This window comes from Numida meleagris, chromosome 16 (assembly GCF_002078875.1).
Source record: "Numida meleagris isolate 19003 breed g44 Domestic line chromosome 16, NumMel1.0, whole genome shotgun sequence".
In the NCBI taxonomy this organism is placed as follows: Eukaryota; Metazoa; Chordata; class Aves; order Galliformes; family Numididae; genus Numida; species Numida meleagris.
The window spans coordinates 5520858-5539244 of NC_034424.1; the positions used below are offsets into that span (position 1 = coordinate 5520858).

General features: G+C 42.9%; 2 protein-coding genes across 13 annotated transcripts in view; one reads left to right on the forward strand and one right to left on the reverse strand.

The window, feature by feature from the left end:
- USP20 (ubiquitin specific peptidase 20) overlaps nt 1–3742 on the forward strand; it is a 33702-nt gene extending 29960 nt beyond the window's left edge. Inside the window, exon 25 of the mRNA XM_021414238.1 lies at nt 3694–3742. The gene's annotated coding sequence lies outside the window, so the exon portion shown is untranslated. The remainder of the gene's footprint in view (nt 1–3693) is intronic.
- FNBP1 (formin binding protein 1) overlaps nt 1–18387 on the reverse strand; it is a 95281-nt gene that overhangs the window by 8492 nt on the left and 68402 nt on the right. For 5 of the 12 annotated variants that reach the window (XM_021414247.1, XM_021414254.1, XM_021414253.1 and 2 more), the window contains 7 exons: nt 16664–16861; nt 15113–15295; nt 7151–7165; nt 3618–3727; nt 1681–1813; nt 692–813; nt 104–243 (listed from right to left, as the gene is read on the reverse strand). In XM_021414247.1, the coding sequence (XP_021269922.1) occupies nt 104–243; nt 692–813; nt 1681–1813; nt 3618–3727; nt 7151–7165; nt 15113–15295; nt 16664–16861 (901 nt within the window). The remainder of the gene's footprint in view (nt 1–103; nt 244–691; nt 814–1680; nt 1814–3617; nt 3728–7150; nt 7166–15112; nt 15296–16663; nt 16862–18387) is intronic. The other 7 variants (XM_021414249.1, XM_021414243.1, XM_021414250.1 and 4 more) reach the window with 7 other exon arrangements.

An 18387-nucleotide genomic window follows, 5' to 3' on the forward strand; every position in this document is an offset into this window, starting at 1 on the left:
ACTTTGTCTATTTAAGTGCTGCAGAGGTTAAATGAAGGTTTCCCACTTGTCATAGGAAGCAAACAAAGCCATAAGTAAAAGGAGAGTAAAGATTCAGTGATACCTTCAAACGTATAGAGAGCTTTACATGTTCCTATGGTTGGTAGTGGTTCTTCATCATCAAATTCATCGTCGAAATCTGTCGCAGGTACTTTCATCTCAGTCTCCTGACTTTGCTCTTCTGTGTAACTGCCATCTGGGCTGCTCAAGAGAGGAAAATACAGAGCAACTATAGCGACCAGCCTCTGGAGCAGAGAGGGTGGCTTGTTTACCAAGCACTTAAGGCAAGGTGAGCAACTCCAGCTGGAACAGCTCAGCAGTTCCAAAGAACGTTCAGGACAGGCTGTTACCACTAGCAGCTGTTATAACGTGAAGCCATTTTTCTCTTCATAAGCTGTACAATGAACCTATCTCACCTGTCTTCACAGCAGTGACTGCAGGGGCCATTACACTTAGAAAAACAGCTCTTGAAGTTGGAATATTCTATAAGGCTAAAACTAGGATGCAAAACTCGTCACGGAGCGCCTGCCTTCAGCCTAATCACACAACAAGCTCCCGAACGCTGCAAAGCAACAGTTTTCCTGATGATGCAGCTAAGGAAAGCAAGTTCAGCTACCAGCCCAAACAAGGCAGCTCTGTACAGATACTGTACCTCTCCCGGTCCTGAGCACAGCTGTTCACTGCTGAAGTGTTCTGGGCTTCGTACAGCCCGCTCTGCCGCCGGGCCTGCTCGGTCCGCGTGGGCAACCTGCCCTCCACCTCGGCCAGCCAGCCCTGCCATTGAAAAGCAGCAGTGTCACATCCCTAGAGCTTACGCTCCCAAGGGGACACACGTCGCTGTGCTGCAGCTGACAGCAGCTGTTTGACACACTGCCACTCCGGTCACAACGAAGGATGACGTGCAGCAGCTCACGGTAGTCTCAGTAACATCAGAAGCAGGAGGAGAAAAGCTGGGGAGGTTTTCAAATGGATAAGCAAGCAAAAGTAAAAACAAATGACTGTAAGAAACATCTATTAGCAGGCTGTATATGTTTGTGGGCCAGCTTACGGAGTGAAGCCTTTCGTCAGTCCTATAATCCTTCTGGTGTTAATTGTAGTGGGATACATTTCTAATGGATCCTTGTGTTCCAAATACTACTCATGCTTCTGAGATTCTGCATCTCCAAGAAGCTTCCTGTTAACGGCAGACTATTCCTTAAAATGTGTATCATCTGATGGCTTCTGTCTTGCTGTTAGACTTTAAGTGGTGTTTCCCCCTCGTGTTCCTCCAGTTTTCCACAGTCATCTGCAGCATGATGATTCTAATTATTTAAGTAAGCTGAACCTCTCTGGGCAGTCTCAAGAATCCTACATTTTGTCTCCTCCTCTAGTTGGCACAGGCTTCTGAGCAAATTAAAGAGCATGGCAGTTGGCTGACAATCACAAGAGACGGTGCATGTTTATGCTACACAAATAGGCTCAAAGATCTCAATGAATGTAAGTGATTAATTAGCACTTCCCCGTACACAAAAACGGATCGAAGAATTTTCTATCTGGAAAAGCACTGAAGCACCTACTTTGAATTGTGCATATGCTGAGCTACTGTTCATCAAAGACGTGTATTCACTAAGGCCAACATCGCATTTACATCCCTCCTCATACCTCAAATTTCTGCACTTCTAATCGTAGCTTTTCAATGTTCTGTTCAAGTTCTGATAATCTGTGGTCCACACTCGCCGCGTCTCCCATCTGTGGGTTCTTGATATACACGTCTTTCATTTTTGTTAAGGCATCTCTGAGAGACAGAAGAAAAATAAAAGTTTCTAGATGAATATCATCCCAGTTTTGGGGGGAGACAGACAAACAGTTGCATCATTCTTCTCCATCATGGGCCGAAATCCAGTTGAGTAACTGGGATGAAGAGCTGGATGCAGACACAACAACAGAAATGGAGTGATAACCAGAAATTCTCACCCTGCCTGTTGCATTTTGCCTCTTGCAAAGCCCATAGTTAGTAAGATATTTATTTCACGCTGCTTAAAAGGAAGCTGAATCCAGATGGTTTGCATTTGTCACAGTGCAGCAACAGATGGACCTCAGGCCACGAAACGCAACCCTGCATCCTGTTAAGCTACACAGCATTTTTAACAGACTGTTTCTGGGGGCTGTGTTTCATATCAACCCAGATGCCAAATGCCTACGGTTTCAGAGAAGTTAATATTAGGGCCCACTATGATGAATGTAGTACCATAAGACCAATGCTGATACAATACATGCAGGAGATCCCTCAGGGAAGCCTGCAGAGCTTTCGCTGCCAGCAGCGTGCTGCCTTTGCCCTGAAGCAAGTTGAACTAAAGGAAAAAGTTATCTGCATGATGAACATTTCATGAGCTTCGAGATGGATGGACTTACGAGCTGATTTCCTGTATTACTGGCACAGCTATTCAGCTTTTCTCTCGGCATTACTTGGGGGGAAAAAGGTTAATGTCAGTCCCACGACTCAAGTTAACACTCTTTATATTTTGGTATTTCCCACCAAGCTCCTGACAATTGCAATCCTGTGCCTGCTTTTGCTTTGTGTAGAGAAAATGAGAAAAAGTGTGGGTGGTAAGGAAGTGGGCTCTGCTCTGTGGTTGAAACCCTAAGGGACAATATTGCAAGCACATGAGTCATGATGATTACTGCTCTTTAACTCTTGCTTAACTGCTGGTGTTAATTCCCCAATCGCATACTAAGTTCATTTTAAAATAGCTTAATTCTGTTCTGATTTCATACCAGATTTTAACACTGGGTAACCTCAGAGTCAATACAGAAGGGTAAATCTGTACAGAAACAAATGCAAGTTACCACAGAGGGAAAAAAGCTATGGAAAGTAATATACCATGTGCAGAATTCCTTTCTCACTTATGATAAAAGTGATGAAAATAAAACATAAGATAATGACAGAAGTCTGTTAGCAAACTAAAATTAATATGTTCTTCAAAGCAATCCAGCAGAAAACATAGGCACATCCATATAAAAGCAAAGCAATGTTTTGGGACGGACTAATATCAGAGAGGCTGAGTCTTAAAATCACTCTGGGAAGAAAAGTTCTGTTCCTTGTGTGCTGAATTTTTAATGCAATTGCAGGAGCCAGACTGTGAACAAACACTGAAAGCAACAAATACAAGCTGCCAGAATCAATAGAAAGTGTGTAACTAAAATGGTCTTGTTCTCAACCACAACGATAAATGAAGCCCTGCACAAAAAGCATCCACAAAAGCAGTGGACTCGTATTTCCTGCTTCCAGGAAACGTATGCTACGGATCAGAGAGTCTTAAGATATACACCAGACAATCAGCACTTTGGACAACGTTATCAAGCTCATAACAGCCTCATTTGTTGGGATGTACCCATGACCACGTTTGCCCATCAAACATTTGCAAGTGATCTACTTACTGCTGAGAGGTCTACGATTGTAACCCTGATTGAGACCACATTTACATCCTGTACTTACCTAAAACCAACCAAACAACACACACACACACTGCTCTCATGTTTTAGTTGTTTTAGCTGTTTCAGTTAATCTACTTCATTTTCCATTGGAGGAGTTGGCTTACCTTTGATCCATCTCCTTCTGAATGTCTTTATTTAGTTCGTCAACTTTTTGCTGAAGTTTCTTTCTTCTTTGCTCAGGTGGGAGATTGCTGAAGTCTTCTGGCCCTGCTCCCTGCAGAGTGGAATGGAGGAAAAAAAAAAAAAAAAAAAGAAGAAGAAAAATCAGAGCCTAACCAAATCCTTCAGGATTGCATTTTGAGTACAGCTCACAAATCTGTGCAAAAATCACAATGGTCTGAAGCATTGTTATCATTTGTACTAGGAGTTAGCAGCCCCTGAATGGTTAGGAATCAGAATGCCTAAGAAACAAGCCCAGGACCATGTCCCACTTCCATACCAAGTGGGTAATGGCAAATCATCAAGAATTCCAGAATTCAGTGGCAATGAGAATCTACTTTTAACCATAGCCAACACCAGATTTTACTTAACAGAATCTCATTCTCATGGAAAGCTAATCTTTCCTGCTTTCCTCTACTCCTCTACACAGCATCCCTCTAAAAGCAGTTGCTAGCTTCTCCTCCTGTGTCACAATCATGCTTCTTGAGTACCCCATTAATTCCTGGCTTGCTCTACCCATGGGTGTCCAACCTTTAAACTTGCCTGGGCCATACTGAGTGGAACAGAATTGTCTTGGGCCACGTATAGAATATATAATATAGTTAACGTATATAACAAAACTTGTTATTTTTTTTTATTAAAACATAAAAAAGAGTGGCAAAAAAAACCTAGTGGGATATTTGACCTTGTTTTTGTCAAACAAGTCCGGTTTGATGGAAGTGGTTGCAATTCTTAGTGAGTTCTCAAGGTGTTCGTAAGATTTTTAATGAATTATTACTGTTCCTGTGCCTCACCCCTGACTGCCCTAATTTTGTATAGCAGGTAGACCTATAACTAGCTGAATCACAGAAGAATGAAGGTCTTGTACATAGTCTGGAATTTGTACACGTTTTTCTTGTCTTGGTTTTCACTTGTTCCACGTCCCATTTCTAAGGAGGAATACTGGCATACGTGAGAAAGAAGGGGAAAGAAAATACAAAGCTGAGCGCCCAAATTCAATAGGCCATCAGCTTACTGAAAGCCTGAGAGCTAAGCTGAAACATTAGTTTTACTAAAATGCCAAATACCTCTCTTAGAGGGGAGTGATTTAGTGGACGCTTTGCCACAAAAAGTGCCCGTGAGACCCTTCAGATCCGCACTGAATGTGCTCTCTGAGACAGTGCGCTCTTTCTTCTGCATTTGCAGAACGTGCTGTTTGTAACGAAGGCATGTGGGTGTCAGAGGGATGGAGGACAACCCCAGACAGGTCACCTCCTCCACCTCCTCCCATTTCATTTCAAAAAAAGCAGAACAGGTTAGCATAATGAAATTGCTGCCGTATTAACTTCTAGTAGAAAACAACACGTGCATCTTACTCGAGGCCTGATCTTGCGTGTAACAACACACGCAAATTGCCATTTTGTGAGACAATGGGAAAGCAAATTTAACACAAATGCAAGAAACAAGTTACATTAATTCTAAAACATTTGCCACGTGCAGTCCTGAGTTCAGAATTACTGCTTACAGTGCTGTGCACGGCCCAGGAGATTGCTTTGATGTTGGCAGCATTTGCTTCGCGGTAACCCCCACGTCACATTAGACTGAGTATATTTTACAGTCAGTCTGCGTACTAAACCCATGCATATCTTTTTTTTTTTTTTTAATAAGGCAAAGCATCTGCATGTAGGTTTGTAAATAAATGAGCCGTTAACAGAAAGACTATATAAAATATTCTTTTCAGTTCTATCCAGAAGAGACAGAGATGCTTGAAAACATCCTCGGTTATACCAGATGTATTCAAAGCAATTTGGCAAAGCTTTTCCTTTTTGGTTCTTCACTTCAGTTGAAAGCTCTAGGCTGGATTCAATTCAGTATTTGTGTTCACAATGCTTCAGACCAAAGCATCAGTGTCGTGTAGAAATGCATGCCTGAGACTGGGTGAACTCACAGAGACTTTATTCCATGCATGGTAACTTCCCATCAGAACAGCAGCTACAGGTCCTCCTCCAGCAGGAAGAGGCAAGGAACAACTTTTGCACATGCTAGGCACATTTCATGCTCTCAAGCAGAAGACACCCAGACCGATTCTCAAGCAGTAAATGCTGCGTATGTTTTCTAGAAATACACATCATCTTGATTTGTGCAATCCTTGGGGAAAGGCCAGGCCAGCTGTTTGTTTGGGGAAGATATATTCCTACACACTTGAAGGCTTAGCTCGGCTACACTACACAAAAACAAGTGGAAATTCTTGGTATAAGCACTTGGGACTAATAGGCCAGTGGTTGGCAATAGCCAAAAGAAGCTTTCCAAGTGAGCCAGAGATTTCCACCATTCCCCAGGGCTACCACAGGTCTTCGGAAGCACAATACTGCAAACAAAGCTCAGTGAGTGACTGCGTTGTGCAGGGCAGCAGCAGGGCCCCAAAGCTCCACAGGCACACGCAGCTACCCCAGGTAGCTTCCAGGGCACACGCCTTTCCTCAGAACAAGCTGCTGTGAACAGAACAGGTCCAAAACGATAAATCCATGGACAATGTGGTTGTAGGGAGGAGTAAAAGGGAGGGAACACCTGAAGGCATCGACTGGTGAGGATAAAGCTTCCAAGCTAACGCAGTGAAGGAGCTGCAGATCCTCTGAAGCTCTCGAACTGCCACCAGTCATTGTGGCTCTGGCATGTGTGCGTGAACTGGGGCAGAATGGCTGCGTTCCCCTGGGATCACAAAGGGCAAAGGACCACCACCAAGCTACCAGAAACATACTGAGGTGTGGAACATCTCAAGCAGTACAGTACCTGCAAGATCAAGTGCAGCCCAATTTGCTCTCCCAAACAGGTTCACCCGTTCCCTTTCCAGCTCAGTAACACGTTACCTTACCGTAGCTCCTGCACCTTCCCAGCTGCATCCGAGATCGAATTTAGGGTTCATATATAGAACATTATTTGCAAATTCAAATCAGACTGAGTTAAACCTTGTTGGTTACGGTTTACAGGATTTTAATTGTGATTAGTTATATTCTGAAGGACTACATAGGGCTGTAAAATGTAGGCGACCATGGTGCGGATTTCCAGTAAACACCTGGACACAGAAAGCAAACTTTGTGGCTATGTTACAGTCACACCAAATACATGCATTTCTCTCTGGGAAAAGTCCAAACACAGAGATCTTTCTTTCTTTTAACGTCTCAATTTATACTTACACAGTAACAGAATTACTTGGTATTGTTTTTCTACATTTTCATAGCCCTAGATTACAAAAATGAAAGCTAAACTATGTATTAGAATTAATTTTTTAGCAGCTTATTAGAAGGACTGAGTTCCGATCACCTCTATTAGACTCCAGACCTGTGTATTCAGAGTTATCTGATAAACGGCAAAAAAGCAAACAAAGAAGAAACAAATTTAACAGTTTCAGTGTCACGTCGTATGTGGCACAGTGCACATTAAAACACACACAGAAAGTTGTGATTAAAACACAGGACAGGCATGCTGTAAATGTGCTTACCAGCTTGAGAGAAAGCTTCAGGTAAAAATTGGAGAGATACGGGGTGGGGGGAAAAAGAGAAAAAAAAAACAACAGAGCATCAGTAGAAGAGGAACTTTTCAGAGCGCTGTTACAACAACACGACACGCATTCCCCTGGCTGTTGGAACGCAGGATGGGTAACACTGACAGATCTGTGCAAAAGTTCACAAGAGGGCCCAGCAGCACCGGGCAGCTGCCATGGCCTCGCCTGGAGCAGAGCTGGGAGCGATGCAGCGCCGTGCACGTGCTGCAGCACTGCAGGCAGAGGTCTGCAGCTACAGGAGGGATTTTGTCATTGAATTTTGAATGGCAAAAAAAAAAAACCAAAAACCCACGAAACCTCTAAGTGTATGCAAGTCGATTCAGATCAAAAATGTGCTGAAATGCAGTCACAAGCATCAGCCCCTTTGTGCAGGAGCAGGGAACGACAGCGCCTAGCCAAATGCAGGGAGAGGTATGGCACGGCTCAGCTCCTGCTGCTAAAGGCCAAATGCAGGGAGAGGTACGGCACAGCTCAGCTCCTGCTGCTAAAGGCATGCTGGGGCCTCCAGTCATTTCCAGGAGATTGAGCCCAGCTCGCAGGCACGTGTCCAAGTGACCGTACTCCCAAATTATCTCCACTGCTGCATACAATGCTTTCTGGGCAGTCACTGAAGCCATTTAGCGTTCTTCAACAATTCATACAGATACTTATCTCAAACTTATTTTGGCCACACGGTCAGACAAGGTCAGGACCAAGAACAAGGAAACAAAAAATCTCTTCTCTTTGCACCAAATTGAATCTATGGCAGCACAGTAAGATGTTATTCAAGCTCCTCAAATGATATACACGATCCAGTCTTTAAAGGTTACCACATTCCCTGGTGCAGAGCCAAAACATTATCTCTTAGCTACTCTGGGAAAGGAAGAGAGTGCAGAAAGAGAGGTGTACATTTAAAAAAACAACCTATACGGCAGCACAGCTTGCCTCTGTGCTACATCACTTACACGCTGGGCTCTCAGCAGTGCTGGAGGGCCTCAAACTGACAGGTGAACAAATGTGCTTGGGCAGTCAACCACCAAAACCACCAAAGCTCTCCTCCAGTGCTGGAAGATGTTATGACAGCTGCAAGTCAGAAGGGTTTCCAAGAGATGGGATCCTAACAGCATTACGGTGCCTTTCTGCTCCGTGCCAACGAGCACCAGCTAACTGCTGCTCAAGGTACAACACCAGACTAAAGGGAGAATGAAAACTGCACTCAGGCTTCCAGCAACCGGCACTGTGACCGTGCTACCAGCAATTCGGGGGCAGCTGTGAAATGCTCCAACTATGCAACGAGCTTGTAAGTGCACAAATGCATGTGCTCTGTGTCAAAGACAGCTGAAATGGGAAAATGGGAAAACGTCTCTTGCTCCAGGCGATGATCTGCTGCCAGGCTTTTGCACACCTTGCCATTCCAGAGTTCCCTAATTGTAGCATCGACAGCTCCCGGGCACGGAGCTCTCACAAACAGATGCTCTGTTTTTAGCAAGAGCTCTTTCAGGGTAGATTTAAAATGAAGATGGCTCTACAACTATGTTTGTGACAGCCTGTTCAGGAAATACTAAATTTTCAAATATGATTATCATTAGCTAGCAGAATTTATGCAATAATACATGTCAATAATTCAAGGAAAACGTATAGCCTTAAAATTAATAGCGAACTATTCCACTGGACCTGAGACATTTAGTGACAATGCAGCAGTTAGCTTCCCTCTGAAGTTCAGTCTATCCGCACAGCAATGCTCAATAATCACAGTGCAGTAAAGAAATTTACTCTCTTAGCTACGAGGCCATCGAAAAGCCAAAGAAAACCAATCAGTTTGAGAGAAGAATCGCAGAAGGAGGAGACAGAATGAGCTCAAATACATTGCAGAAGACATTCGGTGCGGGCAGCTTTTGTTTGCATAATTTCTTTAGCGTTCCTGTGAACTTTAGCATAGACATGACCAGCACAAACTGAGACCCTTCTACATATATACAGACAAGACTCATGGTGCAGAGGAAATATTTACCTATGAAGCACTCTACAGAAGGCACGGATGTATGCTACATGCGCTACTTTCTAAACACTAAGTCTAAAGGCACTACACTACTGCGGAGAACCATCTGCATCAAGACTGTTCTGCTGCTTTAAATCCAGCAAATTTCAAAGGGATTACAGACATCGTATGCCCAGTTCTTGCACTGTTAAGTATGACAAAAATAGAGAACTTATTAAAAAGCATTTCCAAAGAGAACGTCAGGGATTGTTACAGCCAGTACAAGTAGAGCAGATCACAGACAATGAAATGCTGAAATAAGTCATCTTCACAGCTTTCCATTTCTGAAATGCATTGATAATTTTACATGACAGTGATTCAATTTCTATAAACAAATATAAGCAGACTGAAAATAAATCTGCATTAAACATTCACTAAATAATTACTTGTGCCCATTCTGTTGGGTTTTCACAACGGCAAACTTGCTTACAGCTCCTGGAAGGGGAGCATTTTTCCCCCCTCGAAATGATCAAATAAATCGCATCGCTACAAAACGAGCAAATCTGTTTCAAGCTGCCAATTTAAAACAAGTCTAGCTTAGTCTTGCAGGGAAAAAATGAAGAGCCTAAGAGCCACAAGCTTCAATAACACATGAGAGCGCACGAAAGCCAGCAAGTCCATGTGTTATTGGACAGTCACAGACACTAACCTCACTTACAGAAATTGAAATAAATCACTGCATTTCCAGACAGCCCAAAGGTATATTTCTTTCTTAGTGCTCCTGCAGCAACCCACCCTGTACAAAGCTTTCCCTGGGTTCAGATTTAGAGGTCACAAGCATTGATTCCATGAGCTGTCATTGGCACAGAGCTCAGGGAAGCTTCTCAAAGCCTTGCACAGTGCCCTACCAGCACGGCCCAGAATGCGGCCCTCATCGCCGTACATTGGGCTGGCTCATGATGGTCAAACTGCGTTCATAAAAGAATTTAGAATAAATGCAAGGACCCCACCTGAGTACTTTTACACAGAAGGAATTTGCTGTAAAAGCAGCTCAGCCTACAGGCTAACAAATTGAGAATGTAATTTTTAGTTCTCTGTTTATTTGACAGCCAAGCACACTTTAAACAGTTCCAATCGGAGCGTGAATTTCAGCATTTCCAGGCCTCGCAGACAAGTCTTTCCTGCACATAACACAGTAAGCTGCAGCTTGCCTCTCACCAAGTTTGCAGTTTTCCATTTCTTTTTCACAAAGCACGTTTCCACAGCACACTCTAAGGGCGTTGTAAGTGGGGTTAGCGACTGTGCAGCAGCGGTATGGGCTGATCACACCATACGCGGACTTACAACGTATTCCCTAGCCTCAATGGCACACGTGGGTGTCCCTAAAGTCCTCTTCATGAGTTCTTTGTGAAAATACAAAGACTGTGTCTGCTGCTGAGTCAGCGAGAGAAAACACATCCGTTACGGTGGAGACCAGCACAGCACCCGTGTTTACTGCTTCTACAGCTACAGACAGCTCGGCGTTTAGTAGCTTTTAAGTGCAAAGTGGAAGCTTGCGAGATGCTCCGTGAGCATCAATCGAGTTCAGCACTTTTATAACACTTATATCTCGTATTTTTAAGGGCTAGCTTAAACATGCCATGTCAGAAGAAATCTCCGTGCTAGAATAACCACAGCTTTACCCAGCCCACCCGCCCAAGCCCTGGTGTTTTGGCACACACGCTTGCATTACAGCACAGAGTACTCCCTTGGGCAGGGAACACAGCAGGTGAGGAGCTGGTGTGGTTTGGTTGCTGTCTCTGCACAATCACAGCACAACCAGGCAGCGGTCCCCAGGCAGATCAACAGGTGCCAGGGGAAAAGTGCACAGTACGTCACAGAAGCGAGACAGGATGGGAAGGGAAAACATTAACTGATGCAATGGAAATCAAGTTAGATTGTAATGAAGTCAACAACTTCCACTAAAAAGGAAACCACAAAAATCCCTCCGCTGAACCCTATGGGGCTGTTTGGGCAATGACAGCGGGATCTCTCCCAGAGCCACCTCCTGTCTGAGCACAATGCTGTGCCCGAATGATGACATAAATAATTCATCATCGTAAATCACAAATCAGCTCAATGTACACAGCGGTTCAAGGGTGTAAGTTCTACCCCTGGATTTGGTTAGTTCAGAAGTATTGCTCTTTAAATAAAGGTGCTGATGTTACTGCCAGTGTAGCAATAAAGCAAAAACACAACATTAATTTCAACTAGCAGAATATTAAGCTTCCTTTGTCCTCAAAATGGAATTAGAAAAAGCAGAGCAAGCATAAATGAAATTATGACTTATGTAAGTGGTTCCTCAATTTTGTACTCTTCTGGATCTTACTTCCCTAAAGAAACAGCATTGATTTTAAGCGCTATGCTTTCTTTATTTTAAATTTTGCCTTTCCAAAGAGTTATTAGAAACAGTACTCAAAAAAACCTGTGTAGACTTCCCCCTCTTTTAGCTCAGATCCACGGTAAGCACTGTAATGGGTTTTACATGCTTCTTTACAATGGACATTTCTGCTTTTTGGGGTCAGAAGAAAGTAAGTTTGATGAAAATAGGGGAACATGATTAGAAAGCCACAGACACTGACAAAGGTCAGCACCAGCTTAAGTGTTGCTGTCTTTCTTTCAAACAGACCAGCATCTCACACTGGCAGTGATCACTTGTACTGCTGTTGGTGCCTCTGTGTTAACCTCGCATCTGCTTCCTTCCATGAAAACAAAATCCAATGGATTTTTAGTCTGGGAGCAAAACTAAAGCCAGACTATGTGGAAGACTTAATGTTACTCATACAATTCAACGGGCACTAGTGACATTTCCACCTTAGCTTTGTAATCTCTCTTTCCAAATGTAATACAAGATGCCAAAGCAAAACTTGGAAGGAAACTACTAAAACACACTGCCACTCACTGTGATCTCAAAAGGACTTGGTGGAAGAACTGTGTGGCAATCACTGCCTCACGTTCCAAGGATCAGTTACAAGGTGCAGTTCTGCTGCCTGTATTTATCCCGTTATGCTTTTCTTATTTATTAGTTGTGTTCACATTAAGTGTCATGCTCCTCTTCCTTAAACTAGGGAAAGAAAGGAGCCGGATCCTGTTTCCTCTGAAATAAACCAATTGTTGCACGGCCTTTTGCAGGCATTAACAGCTCAGTTTATCAACAAAGCCAGGAAGGACCTGCTTCTTGACAATTCGTTCGAACAATCTAAAATAATCTTAATTACTTAAGTACTTTAAATCTCCCACGGCCACCTGTACTGCAAGGTGTTCGGCTGAACAAAACCAGCAGTGTGGAGACAATATTCAGAGCAAATGAAATTATTCTGTGTCCCCAAAGCCAAGCATCCATTACGTTGCACTGCTCTGTTGGTCCCCTACACGACCTTCCCAAAAGCTGCTTTGCTAATAATGTATTCCTGTACAGATCAAATACTCTTCTGCACAGGGAGCTTCTCCCTGCTCCTCCTGTCTCATTTCTTTGGTAAGATCTCAATGCAGCATTAGCAACATTACTGCTCATGAGCAAAATTCAGACGTTCTTGGATCTGGCAGAGGGACAAGGAGATGGAGAAGAAGCGAGGAAAGGAAATCTTATCAAATTTAATATCGTAAAAGCAGAATTAACAATATTATCCAGCTGTACTGAATATAAAGAGGGCCACACCAGAGCACACGAGATGAAACAAATTACAGTAACTCATTTTTCATCTGACAAATTAACGAGATTGGGGTGCGTCTGGTTAGAATTTTATTTTCGAAGATCATGAAGCACTTCCATGACCTTTTAGTCTGATGCTCTGTGTAACTAAAATCACCAAGGACCTACGAAACGTCAACAACAATCTCAAAGCAGACAGAAAGAGCTGCCAGTTCTTCGCAGCCTCTCCTCCTCCATATTTCTAGATGAACTAAGCGGCCTGAATTCGTCCCTCTGGAAAAAGGGATGATCTGAACACTGGCCTCCAACTCTGTTGGATGAGTCAGGCAGGAGAACTGTTTACATACAAACATCCTGGTAGCTAACAGGGGGAGGAAATGAAGGAGAAGGAGAACACAGTGAAAGGTTCAAATGAAGATTGAGCAACAGCCTTCCTTTCTGCATTTTTAATGAACGCATCAGCAGAAATTAGGATTCCAGAGAAAGCTGGAGGAAATTGTTCTCATTATTTCACTTTTCAAACAAACCAATTAAAAGTAACGCAGTACAAAGCATTTGAAAGACTCGCTTAGACTTCTCAGACAGTTAGCATGTTATACAATGGCATTTTTTCAGACAAATATTAAAAGCAACTACTCATAACTGCTTATGTGGCCAAACAATAAATAAGAGTTAGTACATTGGGAACACAAGCTCATGCTTTGCCCAAGGAACTATGAACTGGTATTTTTAAACTGAACTAGAAATATTCAGCATTATTTTAAATAACCTGTTCAGTGAATGGCCCTGCTGGAGGAGTAGGCCCCCGTGTCAGCTCCCACCCCCAGCACTGCCTTCCTCTCCACGTGCCTCACTGCTACCCCATACAAACAGGGCCACCAGGAGCCAGCCCATCCCAGCAGTGCATGGAGACGCCTGCTGCTACAGAAGCAGGATGGGAAGGCAATTCCCCCCTCCCTTAAAAGCTTAAAAGAAGAAATGCTGTGAGCCAAACTGCAATGGAAGGGAGGAGGCATATTTACCAAACCTCCTTAGGACAACTTAGAAACCACCCGCTTCCCCAGTGGAAAGCATCAGAAATGGGATTTTTTGGAGCCTACACTGAATACATCGTTAAACGACAGTTCCTTAGAAAAGATCTGAAAACTGCTCTACATTAAAAAAAAAAAATCCAAAGAATTCTTTTTCTTTAAATTTACTGTCTGTAACCAGATGAGACACAATACTGTTTACAGCAGTGTTTTCAATTCTCTGTGACTAACCACTGAAGTTCCCCACTGAAATCATCTCTACTGTTAAACAACTCCAGTCCTCATTCCGAAATGTCAGTGCAGTCCCTGGAGCAGAATTTGGGCTTTTTAAAGCAGTGACACTTCCTCGATGTTAAAATGTATTTTTTAGTGCAGGCTGTAAGGTACTGCAGTCGTGTCTCCTTCTTGTGATTTTTACAATACTTTTAAGGACCCAAACCTAAGAGCCAAAATAGTTGTACAAAAGCAACTTCTCAGCACAACTGTGCCACACATGGGCTTGTGCAAAGAAAAAAAGAAAGGTTTATTTCAGGAGAAAGGTATGATGAAGTTGCCACGCTGGTGCTGTGTCACAAGAAGCTGACCTAGCTCCATCTACACCCAGGTGGATCCCCAAGGCCAGCCATGGGCTTGCAGCCTCGGTGCAGTGAAGCAGCACCCAGCACGCTGCTCCAGCTGCTGGCAGGAGAAGCCCAAACCCCTCAAAACCTTCCACCTGTGTTTCGGAGCATGCCTGTTTGTAAGCTTTTGCACACAGAAAATAATTATAAACCATGTGCCCCATAGCACAGGGAAGTGAAAGTTCGTGCAGGCACCAACAAGATCTGTTGACTTCATAGGAAATGCCAGAAAAAGACACGGCGGCCTACAGTTCTGAACAGCGGTGTGTGTAGAGCTGCTAAATTAATGATTTGTGACTCGTATGTGACTATTACTTCAAGTTCAGCTGTTCTTTCTACACACTGGACAATTCTCCCTCCTTCCAAAAAAGAGAATGGGTAACTTCTATCAGAAGCTGTGCTTTTTGTGGTTTCACTGTGGGGTTTTTGACTGCAAATGACTTTACACGTTGGGATTCCTTGGATTTGTCTGCATGTTATGATAAAACACAACGGACTCATCCACCAAACAAAACAAGTTTTTACATAACAGAACGTGCAATATAAAAGCGCAAGGAAGAAAGAAAAGAAAGAAAGAGAGGTATCCAGAGGAGAACTTACCCCGCGCTTTAGGCTCCTGAAGCAGTGGATTTTGGGTTTGGAGGTCATGAACTCGTTGAAGCGATGGGAGAGGGGTTCCTTTTGCTGCTTGGGAGACTGGGGGCCGTTGGGAACAGCAGAGGGTGAGGCAGAGGCAGGGGGAGGAGGAGGGGGCTGATGGGGGGATGTTAAAAGGGACATAAGCTACGTATAAGAGATGGAGAAGTGACAGAATAAAATCAAAATAAAAAGATAAAACACAAAACGAAAATAAGCATCAAAACCAATATTTGAAATTCAGAGAAAAAAACAATTAAATAATTAAATATTAAAGGCCATGGTTCAAGAAGTGGGGGGAGAAGTATTTAGAGTTGTGTTAAATGAAGGTATGATAAATTGAAGTTTTTAGTAAGTGATGCAACAGAAGAGTAACAAAGCGTTTTGACGGGAAGCTCATGCAGACTCTTCCATGCGGTGCTATCCCTGTAAACTGCCCTGCTCTGCTCTGTGGACAACTCGGAATAATGCAAATGGATAGAGCTTTCAAATACCTGAATTTAAATGGATCAGATAAGGAAGGTACCTTAGTGCCCAGTAGCGTTTCTATTATCTGGAAAACAACAAACCACATTCCTTCCTGCTTTCAAATCACACCTCAGCAATGCGCATCAAACTTCATTTCTACAAATTCTACTGATTTGCTCAGGAGTTGGTCCTGTTATTTTTTGCTTCTGGCTACACTAATGTAAGCACCAGACAGCCAACTTCTCTCTTCTACCAGCAAGAGGAACGACCCATTTTGATCAGGTAGGCTTTTGGACTATCAATGTCATTAGTACAAGTGGTTTGATAAGGGTCAGAGCAAGGGTGAGATCAAAACAGTGAAGCTGCTCTGGGCTTCCATCAGTGTCACTGTAAACTGATATAATGCAGTCATCCTGACACATTCTGGTATCCTCAGATGTACGGTGCCATGCATTATGGTGTAAAATATGACAGTGAAATGAAAAAGGTTTAATGGATACGGAAGTTAACATGGTCTTTAACAAGTCAACTGCTCAGTTAGCTGTGCTCCATTAGTTACGCTAAAGAAGAAAGAACCGCAGCGATTCCTTGCTCCCCACCACCCAACTGCAGAACCCAGTGCACAGACTGAGGAGGTCACACAAATGGAAAGTCAAGAGAGTTTGAGAGGTGTCAAACAGTAATGACACGTTAAAGCTTCCCGGAGGTAACAATGTTAGTTAGCACACGTGACACTAAGTAAGTGGTTTACAATTCCTTCTGAGTTAGGAACAGAAATGGACCATGGCAAAGACATGACAATTAAATTAATATAAAAACTGCAACATAATTAAAGAAATTACAAAGAAAAAAACATTCAAAGATATATAAAAAAAACCTTAAGTAACCAAAGACTACAACAAAACACCATACTAAGGCATTAGTCATTAACTTTCTGAAACTAAAGTTCTCTTTAAAATCTGTCATTGCCCAGATCTCTAGGCAAGACAGAGGTTTCTGTCTACAAGCACGCTAGCTAACACCAAGCTCAAGTTTGCAGGTCAGTACCTTATTTTTCTTGATGAATGGCCATAACTTGCCCTTGGATTTGCCACCAAACTTCGGCTCATACTTCCCATCCCCTCTGGAGTTGGAAAGGCTGGTTTCGGAGACAGTCCGCTTCATGGGCTGAGTGAAGTCCTCAAAGTCAACATCTCCTGGAGGCTCGAACCCTGATTTAAAGGCTTCTATTACCATTTGTGAATCCTGAAATGGGACAGATCGAGTACAAGCATGAACATCTCAGATGAAGGCTGCCATCATACTGGTGGCACAGCAGAGCAGTACAAGGACAAAAATGTTTTTGCCTATGGAGGAAAAATCTTTAAAGGGACTGGTCTCATCCTGGTAAATAAACACTCTTCCAGAACTTGGGACCAGGATGAGTTTCTCCTTTTGCTCCAAGATTAATGCACTCTTCCTTGCTTCTGTTTTCATTACCACAACGTGTTTTAAAAAAGTACGCAGAGCATATTATCCCACCCAAACAAGGCCCTGTGCCACGTAAAATTGAATGCTCCCACATACTACAGCCATACACTGGCTGCATACTCAGTGGTTTTGCTTTTTTTTTTTTTTTGACAGAAGAAAAAGATAAAACAAGAAATAATATATAGCATTTATCCTAGTCAAGCCTACGTACACAATTAATTATACATAAATGCAGACTTGGACTTCAACTTGCCAAAAGCATTTGGGTCTAATGGCCTCAGAAAAAAAATTCTTCTGAACACTTTTGATCTACTTGACTTCTCAGGAAGGAAGCTTTTTACATTCGAGTGTTCTAACAGTTTTTACTCTAAGATCATTAGGGGAACTGTGCCACAGCACACAAAAATCTTATTAGTCTCTAGAGAAGAGCACCATCATCCCGTTCAAATCAAAGAACTTGTTGCTTTGGAAGCATTTCACAGTGTCTGCTTACATCCATGGGTAAAACTCCATCCGTGAGAACTCTAGTGGGATATACACGTATTCAGAGGCCAGATGCAATTAAGTAAAACGCAGCCTTAAGAAAAGCTTTGCAAAGGTATCCTGGGGAATGCATAGCAAATTAAGGCTTGAGATCCTCAGTCTATCAGGCACACTGTAGAATTCAGATACAGCTTGTAAAGGGGTAAAGCAATGTCTCCATAACGTCTCCATTATCTCATCCCAGATTGACATTAAAACTTTTGTAGACATTTTGTAAACATTTGAGGAGATTTTTTTAATCATGAAAGTAAGATGACGGAGGAAAGAAAAGACAAGCACACATGAGGTTACATGAAATCCACTACTGGTATTTTATCCTATGCCTAAAGTCTTATCCCCCCCACCCCCTTTTTTTTTTTCCCCTCTGTTAATTGTACAGCATTCCATCTATTTAGTCAAAACATCCTTCCACTACAATTGAGCTAAAAATAAATAGCATGCTCCACATATCACGAAGAGATAATGTCATAACAGGAACTCCTACATCCATAACAAATTAATTCTATCTGCTGCTGGAGGAGATTCTGCACAGGTTCACTTAGCAGTCACTCCAGCCTACCCTTGCAATACGGCCTCTGCGTTGTTAGAAAGAATTCTGAACAGTATTTATAGCTGTATTAGGAACACAGGGCTAACCAGTGCTACCAGCTAACTCCAGAGAGCTTCCATTGCTTAGTGGGAGTTGTAAAGACTTCTATGAGGGCAAAAAGCAATTCTGCTTGCACAGTTGCAAATTTCCTGGCTAAGCCTGAACGACT